This window comes from Strix uralensis, chromosome 3, assembly GCF_047716275.1.
Source record: "Strix uralensis isolate ZFMK-TIS-50842 chromosome 3, bStrUra1, whole genome shotgun sequence".
Taxonomy (NCBI): Eukaryota; Metazoa; Chordata; class Aves; order Strigiformes; family Strigidae; genus Strix; species Strix uralensis.
The window spans coordinates 63,401,701-63,420,792 of record NC_133974.1 but is presented as its reverse complement, the minus strand read 5'-3'; the positions used below and the strand labels follow the sequence as shown (position 1 = coordinate 63,420,792).

At 41.6% G+C, this 19,092-nt stretch overlaps 1 protein-coding gene across 4 annotated transcripts in view; it reads left to right on the top strand.

The window, feature by feature from the left end:
• The window catches only part of STX7 (syntaxin 7), a 37,551-nt gene that overhangs the window by 6,478 nt on the left and 11,981 nt on the right, over positions 1 to 19,092 (top strand). For 3 of the 4 annotated variants that reach the window (XM_074862535.1, XM_074862538.1, XM_074862537.1), the window contains exons 2-3: positions 906 to 1,067; positions 18,614 to 18,683. In XM_074862535.1, the coding sequence (XP_074718636.1) occupies positions 986 to 1,067; positions 18,614 to 18,683 (152 nt within the window). In that variant the 5' untranslated portion in view covers positions 906 to 985. The remainder of the gene's footprint in view (positions 1 to 905; positions 1,068 to 18,613; positions 18,684 to 19,092) is intronic. The other variant, XM_074862536.1, reaches the window with a different exon arrangement.

Genomic DNA, 19,092 nt, shown 5'->3' with positions numbered 1-19,092 from the left:
ATCTAGAGTATCTTTAAGCTTGTGCAGAAATTTGGTCTGTATGGATGGAAAGCAGGCTAAGACATCTCTACTAGTTAACATGCTGCATGCTTGTATGTGTGCGCTTTAAGGGCAACTTTATTTGTGAGTATTTGTGTTGTCAGATTTTGACCTTTTTACATAAGATATGATAGTTCTGGGTGCAAAAAACACCCCTAAAAATGCATTTGTACACCTAAGTTGTTGAAAACTGAGTTCATGTTGAGAAACGTGGCAGCTGAAACAGGATAAAGTGGCAATTCATAGAATTCAGATGAAACTGGTTTACAAGTAAAACTGAATTGATACAAATTATTGGTGTTTAGAAGGAATTGGGTGCCTTCTTCATTCTGATATCTTATGTGATATCCACTGGGAGTTTTTTTCCAGTTTATATATGCTAGGTTGTATTGGTGGGATGGGTGATACATGGTATAGAAATAACCATATAATTGGTTTAGGATATAATTCATCAGAGGATTTGGCATTGACAGAATAAATGTACAGCTTCTTTCTGGAATGGCAACAAATGAAAATGCGTACTTTTTCTTTGCTTACTGTGGAGAAAATATGTAAGAAGTTTGACAAAGTATGTAGTTTCTGAGACATAGCTGCTGTGGAGTAATCGCAGATCTTAAGCCATGTGTATTACTGAGAATCTTAATAGTAAGAGTTATTGTAGGAAGTACAAAAAGGTTGCCATATTCTTATTTAATACTTTTTTAAGAAAGCATTCCCTTAAATTCTGTCCTTGAAGTACTGTGTTTTTGGAGAGGGTAAACATTAGTATATGGAGTTTTCTTTAATCTTTTCCTGTGCATTCTTCTTTAAGATGATGAAGACGGTTGTAAACCAGTGACCAAGACATAACTTTGTTTTCTTGGCAGGGGGTTAGGTTTCCTTCATAGGTGGAGACTGCCTGACTTGTTCCCATCGTGGATGATCTTGACAGCGAATCTACTCAGCCATGTCGTACAGTGCGGGTTTTGGGGATCCTAATCAACTAGCCCAACGCATAACTTCTAATATCCAGAAGATCACACAATGCTGTAAGTTGCAATTATGCATGTTTTATATAAAAATTTAATAATGGTGGTGCCCCTGATTTGAGGTTAGTTTCTCAGATTCATTCATGGGAATTCACTCTTTTGACTTCACTTCCTCATTTGACAGGTTTGTGGCACCCCACACAGCAGATCCAGTCCTTCATATGTATGGTTAAGCGTGATCTGTCTTGGGGAAGTATTGTATCACTCTGTATTCACCAAATGAATAAATAATTAGTAAGATGGCTGCTGGTAATAAGCCAGTTTTGTCCTGGCCAGTTAGGTAGGTTGAGATGTTTGCTGAGTAAGGATTGCATCAAATATTTGTTGGAGCTTGAATTGTTTAGCAGGGACAGAAGCTGTGGCCTTGCAGCTTGCCCTTGGAAGTACATAATAGATATGTATATAAGATTGTGCAAGTTTTTTAATATACTTGTGCTTAGATTCATGCCACCTAATTTTTTTAGCCACCTAACTGGAATGTTCAAGTTAGAGGTAAGTTAGGTTTCTGGGGTTTTCAGTCCTTTTCCCTTTCCCTCCATTTTTTCATTATATTTTTAATATGTGTGTGTGTATATATATAAAGCAAATACTACTTGATCTCACAAATTATGCAAAGTATACCGTTCATCAGAAGGGAGATAGCCCTGAACAGCATATGGCTACGTTTTAGCATGCATGTTTTTAATTATTGTGCATACAGAAATGGGTATTTTTTTATTAAAGCTTCAAATTAATTCTGATCAGTTAAGTATGTCAGTTCTAATAGAAACTTTGATTTTTGTTTCGCAAGACAAGTTTTAGGAGTTGGTATTTGTAGCACAGATAGTGGCACAGATTGGGATTTTGCCTGTTTTTTCAGCTACATTTTTGTATTTTCTTCCAGAAGATTTTTTTTGCTTTTTTTTTTTTAGATCTCAACAGACAGGACAAAAAAATTGCAATTTTACTTTATTGAAAAGTTTCTGTACATCAGGGTTGTATTTCCTCAACCTGAAATTAACAAACTGGCTCTGTAAAAGCCTGTATGCTTTATTTCTTAAAATCTGCTCAGTGAATTTGCTCAGTCTCATGGGTTCTAACTTGGTCTTCCAGAGACACCTGCCAACTCGTGACAGGCACTGAGGGTCCAAGATGTAAAAAAGAAGTCTTGGTTGTGAGGTGAAAACATAAACTGAAATTAGTGGCTGAAACCGGAGCGTTGTGAAGACAGTCACTGAACATAATTAACCATCTTGTGCTGGACTCAGTGAGTCCTTAGTCTCATCCTGCCTCTTCCATATCCTCTCTTGCTTCTGCTGTGTCTGTCTCCCTTTCCCTTATGACAAACAAGGCATACTAAAAGTAAGCTGCCCAGGCTTAGACAGGAGACATGCCACAGGGGTTACCTGCTCTCGTTTCCTTTTTGAAATTTAGGTGGCTAATGTTAGAGCAATAGACAGGTGATTCTAGCCTTCGAAGACACAAGTGCAAATCTCTCTTAGCCCCACTGCTGTAAGGCTTCAGAAACATGAGCTTTGCTTTCAAAAACTCCATCCAAGCACTTTTCTTAGACTGGTAGGTACACAGCTGGATTCCATCCTTCGCTCTTCTGTAGATCTGACTAAATTGTAACCACTCAGTTATTCTTGCAGTCCATTCTCCTCTGGTAGATTTTATGAGGATCTGGATCCTTTGTGCATGCTGAATGTTTACTGGACTGAGCTCTCTAAGGGTTTATGTACACTTTTCTAGTTATTTTGTTCCCATGTGTGGTACCTGCCCAGCTTTCTGTTGTAAGATGCGAGCTGCAGGAACTTCCAGGTCAAATGGGGAAAAACGTGCAAGCTTAGAGAGCTATAGAGCTAGTCAGCTGCTGAGCATGTGTCTGTTAGACTGCAAGTTTTGACTTGGTGAGGGAGGGAGGGGGAGAGAAACAGGAACCTTGACCCTAAATCCATGTTTTTTCTTCTAAGCAGTTGACTTGATTTTTACACATCTGTCCAGAAATGCTTAGCATTCAGGAGATGTATCACAGAATCACCAAGGTTGGAAAAGACCTTGAAGATCATCTGGTCCAACCATTAACCTAACACTGATCATTCTCAACTACACCATATCCCTAAGCACTATGTCAACCCAACTCTTACACACCTCCAGGGATGGGGACTCCACCACCTCCCTGGGCAGCCCATTCCAACGCCTAACAACCTGTTCTGTAAAGAAATGCTTCCTAATATCCAGTCTAAACCTTCCCTGGCACAACTCGAGGCCATTCCCTCTTGTCCTGTCGTTTGTTACTTGGTTAAAGAGACTCATCCCCAGCTCTCTGCAACCTCCTTTCAGGTAGCTGTAGAGGGCGATGAGGTCTCCCCTCAGCCTCCTCTTCTCCAGACTAAACAACCCCAGTTCCCTCAGCGGCTCCTTGTACGACATGTGCTCCAGACCCTTCACCAGCTTCGTTGCCCTTCTCTGGACACGCTCGAGTAATTCAATGTCCTTTTTGTAGTGAGGGGCCCAAAACTGAACACAGGAATCGAGGTGCGGCCTCACCAGTGCCGAGTACAGGGGTAAGATCACTTCCCTGTCCCTGCTGGCCACGCTATTTCTGATGCAAGCCAGGATACCATTGGCCTTCTTGGTCACCTGGGCACACTGCTGGCTCATGTTCAGCTGGCTGTCAATCAACACCCCCAGGTCCCTCTCTGACTGGCAGCTCTCCAGCCACTCCTCCCCAAGCCTGTAGCGCTGCTGGGGGTTGTTGTGGCCCAAGTGCAGCACCCGGCATTTGGCCTTATTGAAGCTCATACAGTTGGCCTTAGCCCATCGCTCCAGCCTGTCCAGGTCTCTCTGCAGAGCCTCCCTACCCTCGAGCTAATCAACACTCCCACCCAACTTGGTGTCATCTGCAAAGTTACTGAGGGTGCACTCGATCCCCTCGTCTAGATCATCAATAAAGATGTTAAACAGGAGTGGCCCCAAAACCGAGCCCTGGGGGACACCACTCGTGACCGGCCGCCAACTGGATTTAACTCCATTCACCACAACTCTTTGTGCCCGGCCATCCAGCCAGTTTTTTACCCAGCAAAGCGTGTGCCCATCCAAGCTGCGAGCAGCCAGTTTTGCCAGGAGAATGCTGTGGGAAACAGTGTCAAAAGCCTTACTGAAGTCAAGGTAAACAACATCCACAGCCTTTCCCTCATCCAATAAGCAGGTCACCCTATCGTAGTAGGAGATCAGGTTTGTCAAGCAGGACCTGCCTTTCATAAACCCATGCTGACTGGTCCTGATCATCTGGTTGTCCTGCATGTGTTGTATGATGGTACTCAGGATGAGCTGCTCCATCAGCTTCCTGGGCACTGAAGTCAAGCTGACAGGCCTGTAATTTCCCGGATCATCCTTCCGACCCTTCTTATAGATGGGCGTCACATTGGCCAGTTTCCAATCTGTCGGGACCTCCCCGGTCGACATGTGTGCCAACACATCTGAAATCTTCTTGGTTAACCTGGAGTTCTGTAGATATTCTGGTTTTCAGAGTGAGGTTAATAGAGTAAGAGAGTTTTGCTTCAGATTACTGATTTCAGGAGGTCCCTCAAAACTAATTCACGTTTCTGCTAACATGCAAGCAAACTGTGAGTACTACTACTACTACAGAGATATAGATGAGCTACAGATTACTTGAAAGAATGCTGGATCTTCCAGCGAGAAGCTGGCCCTTTAACTTGTGGTCAAAATACAGAAGGACTTCCCGAATTGGACAACACTGTGCTGCCGAGATTTCACAATACACCAGAGCTTTATAGGAAGCAGTACTGGTCTGAACAACAGTCTGTACTGTAACATTTCTTCAGGGTTGAATTATTACAGCCATCTCCTCCAAGTAATAAATTTGATCTGGTTCTTGATTAACTTTTTAATAGGGCGTACATATAAAAGATAAAATACATCACATTTCATAGTGCATCCACATGATGCTGCTGTCACATTAAGACCTGTGATCCTTACCTCTCTTCTTTCCTAGTTCAGGTAGCCCACTGTTACTGATTGACCAGCAAAGCTCATCTCTGTGCTGGTTTAGCACACCAGTAATTAAATCATTTGCAAGATAGTGTTCTTTTTGGTTTGGGTTGTTCTGTGGTAATGGAGATACAAATATATTTGTATCACTTAACAGCTGGATTAGTTTAGCTTTTAACTCGAAAGAAGGGATTCTATTGATCTAATCATCCAGTTGTTTTGTTGAAGATGTGTTAAGAGTTGTAAATTGATTCTGCCTTGCCTGAACTACTGGTGAACTACTACAGTACATGCTATCTGTAGTGGGATGTTTGAGTTTCTTTGGAGGAGAGGGGGTTGGTGGGTCATTTTTTAGGACCTTGAAGATACAATTGAGCTAGCTAATAGGAAGCAGCATACACTGCTGTCCACACTCTGAGCTCTCTTGGAAACTTAAGCTGGGAGGGCACCTCTGTGTTTGGGATCTGAAGCCCCAGAGCCTTCTGTGAAAAGACGGTTTTTTCAGCTGTTCTTTAAACAAGGATCCATGCTCTGTTTTGCATTTCCAGCATTTGTGCAGAAATAAGTGATTATAGCGTCCCTTAGCAACGTCTAGGGAATGGATTCTACCTTCCTCAGCCTGAAACTCATGTTTTGCTTATCAGCAACATCTCCAAGCTGAGTAGGGAACTAGTCTACGGAGCATTTCTCCCTACCTTTTGTTAAAACTATTCAACTGAGCAGCTGGATTGCAAAACTCAAGGCTCTTCTTGATATCCGATACAGAGCGGCAGGCCTCAGGCAGGAGAGGAAGAGTTAGGCTCTCAGATCCACTCCTAAGCATGTTTGAAGAATCCACGTGATTCTCTTTGAGCAGTGCTGTAAAACCTGGGCAGCCTGAATCACATGTGCTTGAATGAGCTGCAGTGTTGTGTGTTGAACCGTGGTGAGGTCAGCGATGCCTGCGAGCTGTGTCTCGCTGGTTTGGTTTCAGGTCCGTGTTAACTGTGATGAGAAGCAGATCTGCAAACAGCTAGGGGAAATTCAGATTTAAATAATAAAATCAGAGAAGTGTATAATTAATTTTGGCACCTCTTAGGTTTAGGGAGCTGCTGAATTTTTGTTACTAGAACGCAACTTATGATTAAGGTTCGCAAGTCTGTCTGTCCAAAATCTGGTCCAAAGTAACTGTAATTCTCATTCCAGGCCTATCTTATATCTGATCATAAAAAATAGATGACATACATTGTGTTGGACTTCTGAAATATGATTTTAAAGGTGGTTGAGGTTTGTCCCCAACTTTCTGGATGTGGAGAACAGAATATAAGGACTGATGCAGGGTGTAGAGCTCCAACCTGTCTGGGCTTTGCAGATGAAGAACCTATTATCAAGGTGTTTTAATCAGTGTTTACTGAAGGAGCAGTAGTTCCAGAACTGGGTTTCATAGGTTACACTCTCACTTATGTGGCAGCTTAATGGCAGCTGCTATTAACTTGAGAGAAATCTCAGTGCCTTCCTTGAATATTTCCTTGAAATATTTCCTGTTGGTCACTCATTTACAACAACTGGATAGACGAGGAATGAGTGTGATGCACAGAAACAAGATGAGCTAAGCAAAACATATTTCTTTGTTACAAAACAAGTCCTGCCTGCTTACAAATCTGTATTTATACCAGGCATGTTCATTTACCATACTAGGGATGTGTCTAGAAGTATGAGAGCACTGAGTCTATATTGTGATTTTTTTTTTCTTTTTTCTCTCTTCTCCTTTTCTTGAAGAGAGTGTAGCAAACTGTACAAGAAGAAATCTGATCTTTCAGCAAACAGAAAGATGAAAGTAGAATAAGTAAAACAAACAAGCCTAATTTAAAAGCTTTAAAATAGGTTAATTTCAGATTTCTTACAGCTGTGAAGAAGAGGCAGAGCAGTTCTTTGAAATCTGACAGTTTTGTGCATTTTAAAGAATTGATTCTCTGTGTGTAGCAAAAAGAGAGAGATTTTGTTTAAAAAGATGTTCCTAAGAGGGAGCAAAATGGGAGTTGCATTCATCTGCAGGGACAGCTCCAGAGCTGTAAGAGTAGGAAGGATATGGTTAGAGGAGTAGGGGCCTCTTCTACTCAGCTGGAAAGATTTGACTGGTGTCTCTGACAGGAACTGTGCAAGAAGTAGTAACCAGTCATGTTTTTTCCTTCCCTCACATACTTCTCAAGTCTCTCTCCCACATGTAGGTCACTGAGGAAGAAGGCTTGTATGCCTTTGTTTTGGTTTGCTCCTAATATTTTCTTTGTAGCTACTGAATATGTCACTCAGAGCAATCCCTGAAGAAAAGCAAGAACGATACAGGCGACATAGATAACTATCATGTCTCCACTGGCATCTTAAGCTGGGGTTTGGGAGCTGTTAGCTTAGAGGCAGTTTAGAATACTGCCTTTTGCTTGGAAACACAGAACAAAGCCTGGCGTTGATAAAGTACACCCAGTCTTTGAGTTTTAGAGAATTTCTGGTTTGCAAACTGTAATCAGTTACAGAACCTGTGGTAACTGAGGTGAGGCATTCGTATTCCCTCCCTAGCTCTCCCTTCCCGACTCCTCCAGTTTATAGAGGTTGTGGCAGGATTTTGTGCAGTGGTAGTTGCAAAGTCAGTAAGAATGGCATAATCTACCCTTGCTCAGTATTGGCAAGGTCAGTGATATTTGACTTGTTCATGCACACTGAAAATCAGCTCAGCTGGAGAAACATATGCTCTGAGTTCTGCAAGATAACAAAAATAAAATAAAATTCAGTAGCCACATATGGCTAGATGGAGTCTATCTGGCTTTGAGAGATTCTTTCTCATAAGGACTCTTGCTTTCTGCTGACTTTCTTTTCTGTTCGTTAAGGTGGAACAAGCATCAGTTCATACAGAGCACATTCCCAGAAGGTCAGCTTCAGCCTGCCAAGATCCCTCTGTCATATGATACCTCTCCTGTGACAGCAAGTTTGTCCAATTTCTGTTGCATCCCAGATTTTCTATAAGCCACTATTTTCACTGAATGTTGTTAAAATAGGAGTTGAATTACATCCATCATATGACTTTCCCTTTCACTTTATGTAACTGTAGAAAATCATAAACATAGATTAAACCCTGGAGAATAATAGAATTCTGATATATGCCTTTTTGTTGTGGTTTAAGCCCAGAAGGTAGCTAAAACATTCATCTATAACAGGCTGAAACATTCATGAAGAACTGTCTGCCAGTATGTTTGTAACACCAGCAGGTTTGCATGATTCTTCTTTAGTTAAAGGAGGATACAGATGGGCAAGTAAAAAGTAAATGAAATCGCTGAGATGTTGAAATCAGAGCCTGTATGAAAACAAAATTCTGTTTTGTCTATATTTAAAGTGCGGTTTTGTACAGGTGTGGTTTTAAAGCAAATAGCCTTAAAGTAGAGTTTGATGAGACTTTTAACAATGATATTGTCAGAAATTTCAAGTTGGCTGCAGTTAACCAGAATTTAACTTTGTGGGAACATACTAGTTGGAACAGATCTTTTTTTTATTATTGTTGCTGTTTTCAGGAAGATTTCTTGGATTTAGCATGAAGTTTCAGTAAAACCTGGAAAAGGCTGTTTATTTAGGGGTTTTAAGCACCCATTATGGTCCTCCACGTTCCATTTTTGTGGGCTTTTCCAAGGCTGAGGAATTCAACTTGAATCTGCTATATCAAATTTATAACCTCAGTATGGAGGGTAACAGGAGGAGAAATTCAGATATATCGGGCCTTTCTAAATGCCTGTCTTTCTGCAAGGAGGTGAAGTCATGAAGCCCACAGTTCTAGAAATAAACTTTCTGAAAACTTCAAGCATGAATTATTTGCATGCTGTTCCTTAAACGCTTTGTTCTATGTAAAGTAGAATATATATTTAAGGTACTATGCCTCACAGATTTGTTCATGAATTTGGAGAGTTCTTTTAATACTTTTGTGTTTTGTCTTGTTTGTTAAAAATATTCTGGCTCTATGGGAAATGACATATGAAACTGTGTCTTACATGGATAACATTGCACAATAGGGACAGGGATTTATTTATGCTAGTGGCAGAATAGAGTGAAAAATGGGTCTTCCATGTACAGAGTGCTTTTTGTGTTAGTATGTGCAGAAAAGGGAGAATTTTCTGTGTTCTACACTGTTTTGCTCTGCCTTAGTTAACTAGTCTGGGGGTGGTGGGGACAGAAGAGGTCTGTAAATTAAGCCATCTTAGTTTGAAAGTGGTTTAAATAGCAATTGTAAAACCACTGTGCAATTTATAAATACAAGGTGATCAGTGAAGGCATCCACAATTTGTCTGCAACTGTTGCTTTTGCTGATGGAGCAAGTATAAATAGACTCACCTAGACAAGATAACTTTTGCAAACCAGCCTGCATTTGCAGCAGAGAGGGGAAGGGATGTGACCAGGGTCCTCATGTTCCTTCCAGTCTCTGAAGAGTTAAATTTCAGAGCCTAAGGTACTTAAAATACCTATTGCAGTTCAATTCTGTTGGATTTTCCAATTTTCGGACAGAAGAAGAGGAGTTTGCATGGCAGTTTGATTTTCTAGAGAGCCTTCTATCACATCTGCTATATAACTGCTGTGCAGGAGGCTGCACTCCAGTTAGGGCTCAGAATAAACCCAGGTCAGTGGTTGATTGCGAGTGACCCCTGGAGTGACAGCTATTTGCTTGTGTTGGCCAGTCTGTGATGGTCAACTTCCATGTCTTCTTCCATGTTAGATCCTTAGTTTCCTGACCTCGTGTAAAAAAAAAAAAAAAAGCTTGCTTCATGTAGGTGAGTTGGATTTATGGTGTTTGTGCAGTTACTGTTTACTGCAATATCATGCATCATTTTCATAACTTAATAAACTATTGGTATTCTTTAGAGAAATGTTCAAACTTTGGGGTTTCAGGGAGTTACCAGGGATGGTTTAGGATATGAATATAAAGTGACTGTATCTTGATTTGTTGACTTTCCCTTGGCTGAGCTGTAATAATTGGTCACATGATCAGTTATTGTGCACTTAAACAATGTGTATTTAGTGTGCTCTATGCCCACATTAGAAGAACAGGCACTACTTCTATCTGACTTCACATTGTCCTTGAAAGACCATTATAGATGGTAGTACACTAGCATGAAATAATTACAGCAGCACTGAAAAAAACTGAAGGCAGATCCTGGACTCCAGACATTGTTGTTGATGTTCCTGGTCACTTGGGGGCATGATTCTTTTTAGAAATGCTAGAAGCTCTAATAAAATCCAACAGGAAGGGGTACAAGACTTGGTGTTTTCCCACTCTTCCATGCTTAACAAGTCTTTAGTCCTTTAGAGCTCTGAGGACAATCTTCATCCCCATCCTCATTTTATTTTCTCCTTCCCACACATAGTTCATTTATTGTTTCTCTATGCCAATGTATTGTCCTGTTTTAGAATATCAGCGTTATATATTAAGACAGAATAAAGCAAATGACTTAAAACCAAATTACTGAAGTTTTCAGATACTTGATTCCAATTAGGTGAGCTCTTGGGTGTGGGGGTGCTTTTTACTAAGCTGAGGTCTTTTGGCTGGTGTCCTGGATTTGATTCCTCTAGTGAGCCATCACTTTTGGTTAAAGTAGGGTTAGCAATGCATACAGTACTGTGGTGTTGTGATGTATTTAAAATTTTGGTGAGTGTGAACTACACCAGTAGCTTTCAACAGGTGCTTAACACTCATACAGAAAACTTCAGTCTTCTGAATTTATTGCAACTACATTAGGTTGCTGTGTGTAACAACTTTTACAAAAGATTGATCCAGGAATGTTTCCTGCAGCATCTGTCCATCTTTAGTCAAGTACCCTCAGTTGAAGTGCAGTAGGAAAACACATAGAATTGGATTTGAATAAAATGAGGAAGTCTATTGTCCCCAGGCAAAAGCGGTTTGCACTGGTGTAATTTTTAAAAATACTTCTTCTATTCCCATAACCTGTTCTGAAGTAACTCTGAAGTTTATTAGATTCCACACAATCTGTAACTGGATGTGCTGTGTGTTGTCTCACTTGTTCAGCTGGAAACAAGTAGGAGATTTCTTCATAATTACCCAACCAGTGGCAGCGCATGTAAAGTCTTTGACGAAGTGTTTCTAAGTGGTGACTGTACTGCTGTTGTATTCACTACTTACTTGCCGTATGAAGCCGTAGCTGAGCCTGAGCCTCATGTGGAGCAGACTTTGCATTTGGTGCGTGCAAAGGAATGCTTCTCTGATTCTGTTTATTCTGCTTGGGCTCAGGAGCTAGGAAGATGGCTCAAAATCAATGGCTTTAAATCCCCATTGTTAGTTTTAGTCCTGTGAACCTTAGGCAATGACTAAAACCCTGTCTGTCCCCTTTTTAAGTAAAAGACAGTGGCATGGGGGGGACCCTCACCATTACAGTTAATATTCAGGAGCAGCTGATTGGAACAGTGCTCCTCTTCTTCCTGTGACAGGTGCCAAGCCCTGCTGTTCTGTAAGGCAGGTTTCATTGTACTCGTCCTGCCCGTCCATTGTCCTCTGCAGTACAATGACTCCGTGCTTGTTGCTCCTGTTGCTGCCGGTGTTTTTTCCACGCACACCCAATGGGTGCTGCATTTCCTGTGGAAGCATTAGACCGTAGCTTCATGAAGCTGGGCAATGTGGTGGGTCTGGCTTGGACTTGTAGCACAGAAGGAAACTGCTGCTGCATGGCTGTAATGCAATCTTGTGTGATCCAAGGAAGAAGTGAGATTTCAGGCTGCAAAGGGGTAATAAGCAGCACACATTAAACATATTTCCCCCCCCCCTCCCCAATGTCATGCTTCTGTGTTGTGGCCTTCTTTTTAGAACTCTGTGGATTGTGTGTTGATTCACCTCCCTCTCCAGCTGTAAAGCTGCAACAAGCTTGGTCATGGCCACTTGAGAGTTTAAAGTTTGGTTTTCCAAATGTTAAATAGAATGGAGGTTGAGATAGGAGGACAGCTGACTGTAGGTAACCTGCGAAAGCTTCTCTCATGTAGCTGGAGTTACTGGTAAGTGTTCCAAAGGAGGATCATCCTCAGTTTCCCTTGTCTCGTGCTAGGGATGAATGTGACGCTTGGATGCTTCTCAGTCCTGCCAGAGAAGGTGGGTGACCTACAGTCTGGTCTTCATTTACCTCCTCTTAGTTAGTTCTGTGCTTTTCAAACATTAGGATTTTACTGAAGGGTTTGGGGTTTTTTTCATCTTTTGTTCTGCAACAATACTGTTATAGTGATTACTAATTCTCAGTTGGGGATAACATTGTTTGCTCCTATGTTCTTAGAGGCAAGAAGTTGTTAACATTTTGGTCTTTAACTTATTATTTGTATCTTTATTTTAAGTTTGAAACGTCCTATGTGATTTTAAACATTTACATGTTCAAGGAGCAGAACCAGAAGTTATGTCAACATGGATTTACTTGCAGTAATGGAACAGCTTTGCAGAGCTGGCTGAAGAACAAGGAAAGATGAGGAGAAAGGAGATGAAACTGTCCTCTTTCCCAGCTAAAAGCCAGCTGTTAAGCAAGGATAGTGTGTGATCCAATATGTGAAATATATTTTTGTCTATGGAAAAAATAGTATGTATTGCAGATCTGGCCAGAACATGTTTCTCAAATACTCCTACCTGTTAAAAAATGTAAATATTTCTACTGTATATTTCACTATTCCTGTAACTCATGTAGAGAAAAGGAGGCCTTTTATATGAGACTGTATTACTATTTATTTCTGTGCCCCTTTTTTTGTTCTCTTTAGCTAGAGGGAGAGTTTCCATTGATGGAAATGGAACCACTGTTTGGCTTAGTAAATATGAGCTGACTCTGAAATCATTTTCCCTGTAGGAATTCAGGTTAGGTCTTAATTGTTTCTCTGGCTCATCATTAACCATGTCTGACCTGTTCCTGAGCATGTGACCGGTCTGAGAGTAGCTGAGTAGCTTTCATGAGCTACTAGTTATGTATTATGAGATCTAGATCAGGAATGCCGCAAAGAAAAGCGTAAAGTCTTCTTACTAATATAGCATTGCTTCTTTCTAATACAAGATTCATTTTCAGGTGGAAAAAGTGAGATTCTTTTCTTTTGCATGCGAGACAGCAGTTGGAGAAAAGGTGTTTTGCTTTTGTGGTGTGCTTCCTGTGCTGCCGGGTTCCCAAGGTGGACTTGCCTTCTGCAGTGGCTCATTGCCAGCCCACAGCTGACAGGGTGCTGCTCCTGCAGGGTTGCAGTATGAGCCTTGAAAGATCTGTTGATCTTCATTATATGCAAACATCTACCCTGATCTTCAGTGTAGAAGTGGCTGCAGGAGTTAGCACGCCTCTGACAGAGGCTGTTGCCATATCCTGGTGACTTCGGTGAAGAATGCTATGTGCACACAGTGTGTGCCCTTCTGCAGCTCCTGAGCAAAGTCCAGCAGCTAGCTGTACATACCCAAGGAACCTGAGCTAAAGTGTTGGGCTGAAATGGATTAAAATCATGCACAAGATACAATCAGGCCCTGTTATAGGATTGGTAATGCCCTGAAGGACAGGAGGGACCTCTGATAGTTGTATTACTCCTGTCTTTCAGAGCTCCTCAGGAAATTGGAAGAATCAGGAAGTGAGGAAGGGAAAAGGCATAAAGGGTGTGGTAACCTAGGAACCTATTAAAACTGTGCTCTGATCTTTGGTCCCTGACTGTTACCAGTGTGTTTACAGCGCAAACCTAGGACTTTGTGAGTTGGGCCTAAGCTTTGGCTCTCTGGGACGCTTGAGCATTACTGATGGATCGAGAAGCATCAAAGCAGCTGGCCAGGTGCCTTGACGTGCCAGCCTGGACTCCCAGCACAGGGGCAAAAGCTAGTTGAATGAGAGAGGCACCCTTATAAATACCACCATCAGCAGTGAAGCCAGGAACTTGGGGGCCTCTGTTTTATGAAAAGTAATCCCAGGTTTCCAGCAGCTTTTCTCCCCTTTCAGTGCCAAGACCCTCTCTTTGCTTGTTTCCCAAACGGGGCAGAGGAAGCAGCCAACAGAGTTGTTTCTACAGCCTAACCTTCAGGAGGAGAGACTAAGGCTACCCTGCTTTTTCCTTAAGGAAGAGACTTTCATCTAAGAAGTTTTGAAGCCAGTTCTTTGACTCAAATTCTGTAAGATCTCTGTGTGTACATGTGAGGGAACAAGGCATTTCACCTCTGTGATCCAGGCAGTAATGTCTTAAAGTCTATTTTAAATGTTGTTTTTATCAATAAAGCTGTACAAGTTCATGAGTTTGGACAAATGTTTGTGGTTTAGGAGGTTTTCTGGCTTGTTTTTTTACAGATTTCTTACTGTAGGTACTACTCTTTCAGACATTTGATACAATTTTAGCCTGTATACACTCCAATATGTTTATATTAATGTGATGGAGTACAAAGGATCGATTTCTTTAACTCATCAACCTGCAGGTATGTACTGTAAATCAAGATTTCAGGAAGGTCAGCTTCTGTACTTCCTGTGTTATACTGGTCCTACCAACTTGCTTTTGGCTTTTTTTATGAAGAACAGCTTCAGAAGTGCTACTGAAGGCTGGCCAAAATTTACTTTTACTGTTCTGCCTTTTTCCTGTTTGCATACTTGAATAAGCAAGGTTTCACTTTTCAATGCAGTATACTTCATATGAACAAAAAATTGAAAAGAGAAGTGCTGTTTTTTTCTGAATAATATCCTTATTGTGAAAGGTTAAGGTGGAAAACACTAAATTATAGGAAGCCCAGAAAAATTGGTGACAGTTCAGTCCTTGGGTTTTTTTCCTTTAATTTTTTCCCCTTGAAATTTGAAAGCCTGTTAGCACTTTGTTGTTTTGATGCATACTTACAGACTTCTTGGTAAAATGCATTTTAATTTTGTGCTGAATTCTTGAATCCCAAGACCTGAAGTGGGATGAACACACAAGTCTATGGGACCGGATGGGATACACCCGAGGGTGCTGAAGGAGCTGGCTGGGGTGCTCGCCAAGCCGCTTTCCATCATTTACCAGCAGTCCTGGCTGACCGGGGAGGTCCCGACAGATTGGAAACTGGCCAATGTGACGCCCATATATAAGAAGGGTCGGAAGGATGATCTGGGAAATTACAGGCCTGTCCGCTTGACTTCGGTACCCGGGAAGCTGATGGAGCAGCTCATCCAGAGTATCATCTTACAAGACATGCAGGACAACCAGGGGATCAGGCCCAGTCAGCATGGGTTTATGAAGGGCAGGTCCTGCTTGACAAACCTGATCTCCTTCTACGACAGGGTGACCTGCTTATTGGATGAGGGAAAGGCTGTGGATGTAGTTTACGTTGACATTAGCAAGGCCTTTGACACTGTTTCCCACAGCATTCTCCTGGCAAAACTGGCTGCTCAAGGCTTGGATGGGCACACGCTTTGCTGGGTAAAAAACTGGCTGGATGGCCGGGCCCAAAGAGTTGTGGTGAATGGAGTTAAATCCGGTTGGCGGCCGGTCACGAGTGGTGTCCCCGCGGGCTCGGTTTTGGGGCCACTCCTGTTTAACATCTTTATTGATGATCTAGACGAGGGGATCGAATGCACCCTCAGTAACTTTGCAGATGACATCAAGCTGGGTGGGAGTGTTGATCTGCTCGAGGGTAGGGAGGCTCTGCAGAGAGATCTGGACAGGCTGGAGCGATGGGCTAAGGCCAACTGTATGAGCTTCAATAAGGCCAAATGCCGGGTGCTGCACTTGGGCCACAACAACCCCCAGCAGCGCTACAGGCTTGGGGAGGAGTGGCTGGAGAGCTGCCAGTCAGAGAGGGACCTGGGGGTGTTGATTGACAGCCAGCTGAACATGAGCCAGCAGTGTGCCCAGGTGACCAAGAAGGCCAATGGCATCCTGGTCTATATCAGAAATAGCGTGGCCATCAGGGACAGGGAAGTGATCTTACCCCTGTACTCGGCACTGGTGAGGCCGCACCTCGATTCCTGTGTTCAGTTTTGGGCCCCTCACTACAAAAAGGACATTGAATTACTCGGGCGTGTCCAGAGAAGGGCAACGAAGCTGGTGAAGGGTCTGGAGCACAGGTCTTATGAGGAGCGGCTGAGGGAACTGGGGTTGTTCAGTGTGGAGAAGAGGAGGCTGAGGGGAGACCTCATCGCCCTCTACAGCTACCTGAAAGGAGATTGCAGAGAGCTGGGGATGAGTCTCTTTAACCAAGTAATAAGCGACAGGACAAGAGGTAATGGCCTCAAGTTGTGCCAAGGAAGGTTTAGACTGGATATTAGGAAGCATTTCTTTACAGAACGGGTTGTTAGGCGTTGGAATGGTCTGCCCAGGGAGGTGGTGGAGTCCCCATCCCTGGAGGTGTTTAAGAGTAGGGTCAACATAGCGCTGAGAGATATGGTGTAGATGGGAACTGGCAGTGTTAGGTTAATGGTTGGACTAGATGATCTTCAAGGTCCTTTCCAACCTAGATGATTCTGTGATTCTGTGAACTTCCCTCTGCCTGAAATTATATAGCTGACCAGCTATGAGGTGCTGGCTTTTAATTTCCTCTGAATTACCTGCGTTCAGTTTTAGAAGTAGGATAAACATCTAATTAACTTGGAATGCAAATATTTTAAGTATAGACTTTGTTTTGGAGAATTTTTCGAGTGAGAGCCTTTATTTAAAACACAAACCTGTATTTTCTTTATTTGCAGTTAAATAATGCATCTGTAGGTGGCGGTAGGACACACCGCTACGTTTTCTGTGTTCGAAACGGGTGTTAACAGAGTGCTTGCAGTTTGTTTTGGTTTTTTTAATTCTCCCTGTAAAAGTACATACAGAATCGCAAAGCTCCTTGGCTCTTGAATCAGAAGGGAGGCTGTCTTGGAACAAGTGAAGGATAATTAGTGTTCAGTTTTATAGATATTAAAACTTCACACTGGTGGAGGTAACCCCAGCCTGTTATCTTTTTGTTTGTTTATTTTAAACCAATGCATTATACTGAACATAACCGGAAGGCTTAATTAGCCAAAGTTGGTATTTGTCAGTATGTGTGACCAGCTCCAGCTGTCCAGGAGAAGTGCAGTGGCCCAGCCAGTGGGAGGCCTCCAGCAGGGAGAGGCTGGTGCTCCACCACAGGTGGAGAAGGGAGGCAAAATTCAAAAATTTTAATTTATGTTTTGCTGTTTTTCAGCTCAATTAAAATACGAGCTGTGTGAAACCCAGCTTACAGTGCTGTTCCCCTCAGTAATTCTTATAGTAGCTTATGTCCACTCAGTTACCCCAAAGACTTCTGCCTTGAAGCATTTGATTTTTGCCTCATGCAAAACTTAAGTACTAACTTTCCCTCTTTTTTGATATCTTTATTACCTGGGTGTGCACAGAAGAAATTAGCTATAGCAGTTACCGACATTGGGACCTTATGCAAAGTAGTGTAGAAAATCCAGTATCATCTAATTCATCAGAGACTTGTTATGAAACAAATACTAGAATTTATATTATTACTAAAAAGGTTCTAAGGAATTCGAGTTTTATCTAATTGTTTAACATGAGTCACAGATAACTTTCTTCTTGTAACTGAAGTTCTGTCTGTTACAGATCTCTTCCATGGTACATGGAAAAATACTCTTTTTTGTAATGGTTTTCTTCATTACTTAGAGATGCCTTTTCCTGTAATTTTTACTGTATTTAGGAAAAAAAAGATAGTGTGCTAGTAAAGCAAGGATCCCACTTACTATCACACAATCATATTTTCTACTGACTGCGGTACACCAGTCTGCCTGGGGAGGGCCACAGAAATACAGGAAAGACAAATCTACTCCTAGCAGAGGTCAAGCAAAAAATAAGTTATTTTGCATATGTTCTTTCATTTTAGAAGATGTGAGGGTGTTAAGCTGAGATAAAGCATGTCGAGGATATTAGTTTTGCAGTGTGATAAACTACATATCCTTGAATGGCCTGTCTGTTTTTCTCCTTGTTTTCTCATGTGACAGTAAAATATACTAAGCTGAAAATAATGCTCAGATGATGTGTCACTTCTTGCAGTTCAAAACTAATATATTTTATGAAAAACAAACCGCTACTGATTTTTAAGTGTATCCCACATTTAAAAATAAAAGGATCTCAAAATTATTTTTTTTAATGTACTGTAAGCCCATAAAGGCTTTGTTGCCATTTCTTAATTAATGCACTGATTCTGAAATGTTTGTGTATGGTAATGTCATGGCAGTCTTTCATATGGCTTTCCAAAATGACATGCATAAAATATGATTAAACCAGAATAAGAATTGTGCTGCTTATTTTAAAAATTAATATTAAAAGGCCTGATTTATACTTATTATAGTGAAACTATTAGCTGTTCTTTAAATTGCCTGTTTCTACCTAGACACCTGAATACATTCCCATCCTTTATACGAACCCTGGGCTTTGACTTGGCAAAAACTATTCACTAGTTGTTCTGGGACTTCTTAAGTGGAGTCTGTGTAATAGGTTGAAAAAGTGTTGAATACCAGTTTCTGTCAACTTTTATGACTTTAGAATTGTCAAGCAAAAATGCATAAAAATTAAGCGGGAATTGTGTGTGCCCCATTAAAATTTTTCTTCCTCTTCACAAACAGCTGCTGAAATACAAAGAATACTACATCAGCTTGGAACACCACAAGACACGCCTGAGTTGAGGCAACAGCTGTGAGTACTTCACATGAAAACATTTAATTTCATTGTACTGTAAACAATTTCCTGGTAGGTGATGAGGTAGTGTTTTTGTTAGGCAGAGTGCTTGATCTCACTGAGAAAGGCAAGTGTAGAGAAGTACTTGAAACTTAAATGTTGAGATGCGCTTTTTAAAATTGGTCTTGGATAGTCTGTAAACTAGAGTTGGCTGGTTTGCCCGTGTATCTTGCCTGAAGTATCAATACATCTGTAAAACCAATGCTGTATGTCAGCAAAGGAAAAGTGGCAGGACCAGAAAGCAATATCACTTTTAAAAACAAACACCTACACCCCTCCATTCCAGTCAGCTCTTCAAATCTGTATAAGTTTCACAAGGTAATGAACATATTGTGGGTTTTTGGTGAGACGTGATAGGAGAGAGGGA